This window comes from Rhinoderma darwinii, chromosome 8, assembly GCF_050947455.1.
Source record: "Rhinoderma darwinii isolate aRhiDar2 chromosome 8, aRhiDar2.hap1, whole genome shotgun sequence".
Classification (NCBI taxonomy): Eukaryota; Metazoa; Chordata; class Amphibia; order Anura; family Rhinodermatidae; genus Rhinoderma; species Rhinoderma darwinii.
In genome coordinates this window covers 67,534,372-67,545,344 of record NC_134694.1, presented here as the reverse complement: position 1 = coordinate 67,545,344, position 10,973 = coordinate 67,534,372, and the positions used below count along the sequence as shown (strand labels likewise).

The 10,973-nt window shown below is 38.1% G+C and overlaps 1 protein-coding gene across 1 annotated transcript; it reads left to right on the top strand.

Moving 5' to 3' along the window:
- The first annotated feature begins 2,139 nt into the window (after positions 1–2,139).
- Positions 2,140–8,848, top strand: LOC142658702 (uncharacterized). Its single transcript, XM_075834306.1, has 9 exons — positions 2,140–2,206; positions 2,296–2,409; positions 5,067–6,737; positions 6,931–7,030; positions 7,457–7,605; positions 7,821–7,933; positions 8,096–8,185; positions 8,265–8,387; positions 8,628–8,848. Exons 1-9 carry the CDS (start codon positions 2,140–2,142, stop codon positions 8,823–8,825), a joined length of 2,625 nt encoding a protein of 874 aa, XP_075690421.1. The 3' UTR covers positions 8,826–8,848.
- The last annotated feature ends 2,125 nt before the right edge of the window (positions 8,849–10,973 follow it).

The window sequence follows — 10,973 nt, the reverse complement described above, 5'->3', positions numbered from 1 at the left end:
GTAATACGTGTTAAACATGCTTCCAAGGAGAAAGTCAGGCTGAACACAGGAATGAATCCATGACTACTCTCTGTTCTGTTGTCATCATATGGACTATTTGTCCTCCTTTATTCGGACATCTTTTTACGAACAGAGACTGCTGAAGCTTCTCTCTCAAAGAGATCTTCCACCACGCATGCAACATTTTGCATAAGGAAGGGGGTTGTCTCCCCGAAATGTTGAGGAAGATCAGCATTCTCTATTTGTAATACAGTCATGAATAGACATTCCGAATAAAGATTAAAGTCCATATAATGACTACTTAATAGTGAGTAATTGGCATTCATTCCCATGTTAAGCCCGTTTTCAGCCTAACCTTTCTTTTGGATATATGAAATATCCCCAGACCTGGGACCCACACCTATAAAGAGTCCCATCTTGGGATGGCCGCGGATTCCAAGTAGGAGACTAAGTAGAGAGGTGGTCACGCATTTGTGCGGCTCTCTCCTTTCTCTGGGAGTTACAGAAACAGCCATATTGTGCGGCCCACACTCTATTCATTCTCTGTCTAGGTGCAGCAGGCCGGGTAGCTGGGGACCCACGTTCTCCACATAGGTGCGAGTCCATAAATATGTGAAATGGTAAATTTAATAATCCTCTTCTGTCTAGATCTCTGCTGAGAGATCAGTGCTGAAAGGTGGTAGTGATCTCTAGGCACCACACATGACACGTCATAGGGCCATTCTGTCTGGAACTGCCATGGGAACTATTTTTTTTTACGGGGGTATTGTTGCTTTCACTGCTGAGTGACTGTCATTCTTTGGGGTTACTTTTATGGGGGAACTCTGTCACTGTTAGGGTATGTTCACAGGCTGAGTCAAAAACGTCTGAAAATATGGAGCTATTTTCAAGGGAAAACAGCTCCTGATTTTCAGACAAATTTTAAGCCACTCGCGATTTTTCGTAGCGTTTTTCGCAGCGTTTTTTACAGCCGTTTTTGGAGCTTTTTTCAATAGAGTCAATGAAAAATACCTCCAAAAACGTCCCAAGAAGTGTCCTGCACTTCTTTTTCGCGGCCGTTTTTTTACGCGGTCGTTTTTTAAAACGGCCGCGTAAAAAAAACGGCCCGTCTGAATAGAATGCCGTTTTTCCCATCTAAATCAGATGGGCAGATGTTTGGAGGCGTTCTGCTTCCAATTTTTCGTCCGTTTTTCGGGCGTTTACGGCCCAAAAAACGGCCGAAAATAGGCCGTGTGAACACACCCTCAAAATTGGCTGTCACTCTTAGGGTATGTTCACACGCAGTGACCAGAAACGTCTGAAAATACGGAGCCCGAATTACGTCTGAAAACAGTTCGTGTGAACATACCCTTACGATATATATGATATGGGGGCTTTGGCTTTCACTGTTTTGGCAGTAATGTTATGTGGCTCACTGGTTGTCATCTTTATAAAGGCGCAGTGACTGGCTTAGATATGGGGGCACATTGTATGTTGCTGTAAGGCTCTGTTCACATCAGCGTTGGATGCTCGGTTAGGGGCTTCTCTCGTAGATCCGCTGAAAAAAGGTGGAAGAAATAGTAGCGCATCATGCTAAGTTAGTATCCGTGAGGCAATGGCTACGTCACTTTCGTTTTACTTATCGCAGACGTCAACAAAACCTTTTTTATTGAAGCGGATCTATTATCTTAATATTGTGCCATTTGGCTAATAGCATCTAACACAGACTACAGCGGACTCATAGTCATGAGACTCCTGTATTCATCAGGGAGGCGCTTATTATTATTATTATTATTGGTAGATCTGGACTAGTTTCGTCCAGGAAAAGGTGTGCAGCTGGATATATAAAATGACACGTTATCCCTAATTATAGTTGTCGCAGGAAATAAGCTATTTTAATAGGTGAACTGCTCTTATTGCTCATGACTGTGCTCAGAGCCAGTGCAAGAAAAGTACTGGGGCTGGATAAACCTGTATCTCTTCCTTGTAGACGTAGGAAATAGTAGGGAGAGTCGTCTGACTAGTAGAGGAACTAACGAAAGTGTGTGACCTGGACTGCTGAGTTTGTGGGTGGGAAGGGTGACATCATGCAGTATAAAGACTCTCAGGAGAGATCAGGTTCTTTATGAGTCTAACTAAAGTCTGAGCACTTCAGCAGCAATGACTGAATCTAAGGACAGAGGAGAGTCGCTGTATCTCAGCATCGGTGTCCTGGCTATTAGTGCAGGTAGGGGATATTTAACCTCTTCTCTTCCAGCTTATATCCCCATTGATACTCTTTCCATAATTAAACAATGCTTTATTCTTCTGTTTTAGGGAGTTTGCTTCTATCAATACAATATTACAGCATTGGGGCATCTTCTTCTCTTATACCCCCTTCTGCCCTGGGCATCCTCCTCCTTATATTGGCAGCTGTTTTAGCATATGCAGGTATGGATTTATTCACAGGTTATATTAGTTTAACTGTTTACTCAAAGTTCAATAGTTAATGGGTATTTTATTTATTCCATAAACACTTGACTTTTAAAGGGACCCACAATGTATACTCTTATCTATATTTGCTGCGCAGTTTAATGTCTGTAAGTAGCTATTTTGGCAGAATTCAAACAGTTACATTATTCTATGATATAGAAATTTTTTTGTGCATGATATGAAAAACTCATTCTAGGAGATTTACATTTATAAGCTTTTTACTTTTAAGTTGTATTGCCTTTTAATAGACTAGTAGACATGCAAGTTACAACTCTGACTGAAGATAGTAGTACCACATAAACACAGCTTAAAGAGGCTCTGTCACCAGATTTTGCAACCTCTATCTGCTATTGCAGCAGATAGGCGCTGCAATGTAGATTACAGTAACGTTTTTATTTAAAAAAAACGAGCATTTTTGGCCAAGTTATGACCATTTTCGTATTTATGCAAATGAGGCTTGCAAAAGTACAACTGGGCGTGTTGAAAAGTAAAAGTACAACTGGGCGTGTATTATGTGCGTACATCGGGGCGTGTTTACTACTTTTACTAGCTGGGCTTTCTGATGAGAAGTATCATCCACTTCTCTTCAGAACGCCCAGCTTCTGGCAGTGCAGATCTGTGATGTCACTCACAGGTCCTGCATCGTGTCGGCACCAGAGGCTACAGTTGATTCTGCAGCAGCATCAGCGTTTGCAGGTAAGTAGCTACATCGATTTACCTGCAAACGCCGATGCTGCTGCAGAATCATCTGTAGCCTCTGGTGCCGATGTGTCCCCGCTCGTCTGACACGATGCAGGACCTGTGAGTGATGACACAGCGTGATCTCTGGAGAACACGGCTGTGTCTGCACTGCCAGAAGCTGGGCGTTGTGAAGAGAAGTGGATGATACTTCTCGTCAGAACGCCCAGCTAGTAAAAGTAGTAAACACGCCCCGATGTACGCACATAATACACGCCCAGTTGGACTTTTACTTTTCAACACGCCCAGTTGTACTTTTGCAAGCCTCATTTGCATAAATACGAAAATGGTCATAACTTGGCCAAAAATGCTCGTTTTTTAAAAATAAAAACGTTACTCTTATCTACATTGCAGCGCCGATCTGCTGCAATAGCAGATAGGGGTTGCAAAATCTGGTGACAGAGCCTCTTTAAGTAAAAGGGAAAAAGAAGGAAACATTTAGTACTGTATATGACTGATCAATTCAATTGTAAATCAATTCAGAACAGGCAAAATAATACAACAGATTTTCTTTGCAAAATGCTAATATCACCAGACTTCTAAAGTGATCATATGGCAACCCCATACAAGATACCTGAGTATTATGGGTTTAAAAGAAGTTTGTTATAACTTTAAAGAGAACCTGTCACCTGCCCAAAAAACTGCAGTTGACTGTTAGATTGCAGGCGCCTTTTTTCTTCTAGACCCCAAAGTTGCTGAGATATCGGGGCCGTTTTGGTGCCCGATATGCAAATAAAGCCTTTGACTTTCAAGTGGGCGGGTAACACCTGCCACTTGATAAGGGGTAACCGCCCACTTGACAGTCAAATGTTTCATTTACATATCGGACACCAAAACTATTGGCCCCGATATCTCAGGAGCGGTGGGGGCTAAAAGAAAAAATTCAAAAGCATCAGAATCTGTGTGGCACATGCAGCTACAGTTTTTTTGGCAGATGACAGGTCCTCTTTAATTACATGAGACATCAGATATGTCAACGAGATTAGCTGGGATCTCACCGTCTAAACCCCCTAAATCCCTACAATGAGCAGATCTCGGTCCCCTGTTTCATGGCTGTATATGCTCCATCACCATACTTTCCAACAGTCCTGATTTTTTTGGGCATAGTACAGCTAACCTGACCACAAAAGGGGTGTAGTTTATAAAAACATTTCTTGTCTTTAAGGGCATTCCAGGGTGGAATAGGGCGGGGATTAAAATGGGATTTAAATGTTTGTAAGTATGCATCACTCTCCAATGACATAAATGAGAATTATAGAAATATATGGGTAAGAGGATGTCACACATTTTATTAAACCTTATCGTGGGGTAAAATTGTTTAATAATTAGTAAGCACAAATATATCAAATATTCTACATGAGAAACATGCACTAAAATTTGTCATTTTAATAAAGAATAATAGTTGTATTACTCAATAGCTGTATAACTTATGAATAAACAGCAATTTGTGTAAATTTGACTCAAAAAGGTTTTCTGACCCCTAAGAATAATGCTGATTGTGCCCTAAATGTCATAAAAAAACAGCATGTAATATACTAACTATTTTAATTCAACACTGTTCCTGCGCTGTGCACGCACCCCAGCAGTTCTTGTTTACCATGGTAGCCTGATGATGTGTTGTACAGGGACATGTGATGGGGCAGCCAATGATGTACGACACATGATCAGGCTGCCGTTGTAAACATGATGTGGAGGACCGCCCCATGTGGAATTTAAACAGTAAATATATTACATTTTAATATTTTAGACATTGGGAGCACAATGAAGATTAATTATTAATATGGATGAAAATCCCTTTAAAATGTAACTGATTTAAATAAAAATTGAATTGTAATATAATATTTATTCTATATTCTTCACCGTCATTTGTATTATAGGAATCCGGAAAGTTCGAGGCATTGTTACCTTGTGGGTCTCATTGTACTGGACAGTCTCAGCTCTGTGGTGTGGATATGGAGTCAACTTGATACTGAGAGGAAACAATGTCATCAGCATCTCTGAAATGAGAAATGCAATAGTTCCTGGCTTAGTCGCATTTGTTTTGGGGCTGTTCATTATTGGTATAGTGGGGATCCTTCAAAAAGAAATTGTCCTTGCTCTGATTTCTGTCACACTTTCTCTTTCCAGTATTCATGAAATAGTTATATTCTATGATAGCAGAGTTGGCACCTCGGCAGTTGCATGTAATTATCTTATTGTTGTGTTACTTGGAATATACTTTATTGGTGGTCGGACTCTCCATAGTATCGGCAAGGAGCACATTTTATTACCAGGTACAGACATAACCGACAAAGACAATGAACAAGGAGCATCTAATAAGGTGGTGTTTATAGCTACTTGTTTCATCCTTAACATGGTGGCCTCTAGTGTGTTCGGCTGTAGACTCCTAGGAATAACTAGTAGTCTTTTTGTTGGCCAAGTAGCATGGCTGTGGACAGCTGCTGTCTACCAGACAGGTATCTGCATCCTATCATATCGTAATTATCACACCCTAGAGGCCACACATTTTGCATTTTTCTCAATTTTGAGATACGCAGAAGGCTACTCCCTACTGTATCAGTTCTTGAACACTAATCAGTTAAATTACCCCCTTCCATTTTTGGTGGTTTTTGCTATACTATTTATTGTTCTCACTCTCTTTACAAGTATTCACAGTCTTATACAATCAGTATACTTGTTGTTCTATGTTGCCTACTGTATTGCATTAGCTTGCAACCCAAATGGTTTTTTTCATGGAGGACCCCAGGGAGTTAACATTGCAATATACATTGTTTCAGCCATTATAGTGTTAATCACTCTATACAATGCAAAGTCATCTAAAACTATCCCAACAGGTGAGGGCACTATTAGGAAATTGTTCATCAACAATAACACTTTCAAGCTCCGTCAGGATAAAGATATGAATGAACCCTACCTCGGTAATTCCAAGTATGGTGATGCAGAAATCCTTGCCCATGCATGCAACGTTTTGGCTGCCTTTGCCATGACAATGCCAGGGGACCCAGGGGAACCCTTAGTCACAGTTGTCTTGCCATGGGTTGTTGTTGCTGGAGGACTTTATAATCTCATCTGTGGGTCAGTAGCCTTTTCCCGTGGCAAGACACTTGAAAGCAGTGCCTTCATTCTGTATGGAATAATGTGGGTTATATGGGGAATTTCCCGTTATAGTGGAATCTACAGCACAAGCAGAGGTTTCAACACTGCCGTAGGAATTATATGTTTCATTCTCTTTAATAGTTTTATTGTTTTCAGTACACTTTTCCTAACGAAGGCCTGGTTTGTATACACTTTCACGTTCCAACTTATTTTAATCAGCTTTCTTCTTGATGCAATTAATGTGCTTCCTTGGGGCTATGATATCGCTGTAACAATTATATTCGGCCTTGCTGGCTTCTACCTATTTCTTTCAACTCTACATAACACCACTTTTGAGGCTCCCCTGTTACCAGTTGGCAGCCCCTTTATCAAAATTAATGGTTTTACAAATGACAGATCTAAATGCCCTCATCTCATTTCTACAAGGACCAGCTCAGTACAAAAAATTGCAGGTAAGATCAGAGTGGAAATTAATTCATTTGCAAAATAATTTAAGGTATTTTAAAAAATTTGGGTGGTCAAACATCTACAGTATATAAATACAAATCTATGACTGTAGCAAAATCTTTAAAAAAATGTATGGATTGAAATATATGTATAGTGAAAATTGAACACAATTCTAATATATTATTCTTGCTTTTTCAGAAATAATGAAAAATGGAGGAATATGTGGCATACCTACGGACACTGTGTACGTCCTGGTGGCAGCTTGCAATCAACCGGAAGCAGTGGAGAGGGCATACAAGTATGTTCAGATACAACAGAGTGTAGGATGGGTTTTCCGAAAATATTATTTTTGTAGTTGAAGAAACACTCTAAGCAAAACATATACAATGTGTATTACCTGAGGGGCGGTATACCTTGCAGGGATCAAAGGGAGAGGCCTGCACTAGATATAACTCAGTGTATCATTTTTGTCCAGAGTGTTCGCTTAACAATAAGGCAGGAGTATAAGATTCAAAGAATCTCATATACAGGAAAATAAAGAGCACAGATGATGTTATATTAATTTATCTTCCAATACAAAAACAAAGGTTTATATTGAGCTAACGATAGAAATAATAGATTTTCTAAGATCTTTCTTATCAGTAAATTAATTTGAAGGAAGGTTATTTCAATATACTGTAAACTGAAAACAACAATTCTGATTTGTTTATTTATTTTTTTGCAGGACCAAACGTCAAGCTCAAGATCGTCCAATGTCTCTGTGGATTTCAACCCTAGAACAATTAAAACCTGCTAAACATTTGCTCAGTCCTTTGCTATGGGACTTCATGGAAGCCGCTTGGCCCTCGTCCATCAGTCTTGTGATCCCAAGAGGTGAGTGAGTACCTACCATGGTGTTGACCAAGATCATGTCATCTACAATGGAAAAATAGTCATCTCTTCAAGATCTTTATAAGACTTTTCCTTAGGCAAGATCTTTTTCATTAAGTACCTTAATTTTGTGACATTTCTCTGTGATTTACAATAGTCTTACCCAAAGTTCATACCAAAATTTGCCTTAATCGTAATGAATATATTCTACTTTATAGGTCCATGGTTGGATGTATTAGGTGCACATGACTCTTCAAAATACATTGGAACACCTCAGAGCATTGCTATACGGATTCCAGACTGTTCAGTGACAACTCACTTAATTGATATGGTAAGAGAAATGTCCAATTGCCTCTAAATTTATTTTCAAGTGTATGCTAATACTGTATTTCTGCACACAGATTATAAAAAAAGTAAAATTCATACAAACATTTTTTTGGCACAAATATCATATACTGAAACAATTAAAAATTAAACTTTATTCATTCTGTAGGTTGGCCCCATTGCAGTCACATCAGCTAATCCTTCTGGGGAAGCGGATACTACTCATCACAATCAAGTCTATGCAAAATTAGGAGATAAGGTAAAAAGGACAATCCATTTACAAGTACTGCAATAATTATAAGTATAAAACCATTAGGTAAAAGCATTCATAATTTCAGGTTGATGGCGTACTGTGTGATGGGGCTTCCCCTGAAAATATTGCTTCTACTGTGGTAGACTGCACGAAAATAGAAACTGGTAACGTCGCGTTCTTTAGAGTTGGCATTGTTCCCAAGTCACAGGTAATGCAGTTATACTGATATTTTATTTTATTTTTCGCATTTTTGACCTCAGTTAATCCATTGCATAACTGCGGGGTAGTTAAGTAGAGGAATGCAAAAGATACATTTTATGAGAAATACTTTTCATTTGTATATCATATGCCAAACATTTCTACTAGCAGTAGACAAATAAAGCTCAATTAAAGGTATTGTTTGAGGATAAAAAATGATTTTGCTAACTCAAAACATTATATATTTCAGGTTTTACAAATATTAGACCAAGTGCAGCAGAAGCAGAAGAAGGGTCTTGTCAATGGGGGCTTTTCAGAACCCCAGGAAGAAATCACACAAAGGATAAATGGGTCTTATAACAAGCCAGACGTGAGGCAAAGCACCAACTTAGAAGATAATACATCAGTATCCTATGTTAACGATGGGTTTACAATAGATGATGAATGACAGTAGTGAATGTATTTAAGAAATGTTGCACAAATTGTATGATACAAACTCTTTATTTTTGTACTTATTTATATTATTTCAATAATAGAAAGTCATTAATATTAAATTATTATTTTTTATAAATTGTTGTTGTCTCCTCAAAGCCAATGGCGTTCGTATTACTTGAATGGGTTCATGGAAATATATATTTATGATTTATAATATATGCTGCCTATTACCAGGTAAAATATCATCTCTAAGCTAAAAATATTTATGTAGATCTTGGGCTTTAAAAGGAGTTTTTTCCACTAACCAAAGTCGGTCTAATGTTCTAGTGACCACTAGAACTTTTTCACACTTTCTATGTCCCCACGGAATCCCCACCATGATGATGCTCTCCTATAATTCCCTATTACGGCGCTCCATGCACCAATGTGAACTGTCACAGAATCCTGTGACTCAAACAGTCACAGTAGAAAAATCTGGAAGTATATGAATAAATGATTAACTATTATTATTTTATAAGATATGCTGATTTAGATGTTTATATTAGTCGAAAACCCCCTTTAATATCTTTCAGTACATATATTTATATATTTTAGATGAAAAATATAACTAGAACATTGTACTCTAAATAAAATTTTTAATTTGAGGACGACCCTCTTTTTTTTAAGTCTTAACCTGTGATAAAATATTTTTTAAGTAAAACCTGGATCCCAAGACATTTGTCGCATAGTTGTCTCCCAAGAAGCTTGAGAAGCTTGAGAACTGATATATCAGAACCAATGATAAAGTCAATTAGTGATTTACAGTCCACGATCATAAAGTTAATATATTCAGTCATATTAAGTACATCAATGAAAACACAGTCATAATGACATATGACAATATAAAAATATCTTCTATATAAAGGGAAGTAAATGGTAAATGGCAGAAGATTGGAAATAGTTTAAAAGGCTGAAAATGAATCAAGGTCAAGTGAACATTTCCTCCATCCATGAGTGTAAACAATGGTCAAAGTGTTGATAATTATAAATATGAGGGGATAAAATTAAAGAAAAGCTGAGTTACTTAGTGAACCATTCAATGAAAACATTTACTCAAGTTTTAGATATTGCATAACACTTGATGTTGAACATTGAAAGGTCGACTAAGCCTGTGAAAATATTCCAACATATAATATAAAATCTCAAAAACTAGTGTATTTTTCACCGGGCAAAAAAGGTCAATTGAAACAACTTGATTACTGCAGAATCACTGAAGAAATTACAAATTAAAGAATATCTTTAAAAGGGTTTCCCATCATTTTCTGGTCTGTGGTAGTTCGACTGCCGGGACACTCACCAACACTGTTGTGGATGGAACTGCAACACCGCTCCGTTCACTGAATAATATGGTTGTATTGTAGTCTCCAGCACAGGCTGTGGCAGGTATCGCAAAAACGGTGAAGGGGCTGGAGAATGGTTTAGCTTCCCCATTCCCATGATCGAGGGGTCCAGGTTGCTGGACCTCACCAATAAGAAAGTGATGGCATAATGTAAAGCTCTAGCACAACTTACTGTGGTGGGAAACCCCTTTTTAACTTGTATTCTTCTTGTAAACTTGCTCTCAATTTAAAAAAATAGTCCAGACAACCCATTGACCAAAGTGGCGCTTTTCTGTACGAAAAAAAAAGCAGACCCATTTTTTTTATTCTGGTCAACTCATATAAGACTACTGTGCAGTTTTTACCAACTTGGAAGAAACGAAAAGAACAAATTATGAGTTGTAAAGGATTGAAATTTCTAGTTTCATTATTATATTCCCAAAAAATACGAGCAAGTACTTCCTTTTCAGTGAAGATTAGATCAATTTATTCACCACCACATGCGACGTTTCAGCCCTACTCAATGGGGCCTTTCTCAAGCAATACAACAAGTGAGCAGTGCACATACATATATATTCAGATTTCAACAAATCATTCAAGTTCAATTCATATATATACAGTCGTTGTAGTACTTTTTATATTACAAATATTCTCTCCATGCTGTATACAACACCATAAAGTGTCAAGTGCCAATTATAAGGTGCAAGTGATTAACATAAAAATAATGTTTATCGAACTCACCAATATTCAGATCCCTTCACATGTTTCGTAATGCCGTGCATCTCAGCGTTTACAAAGAATTA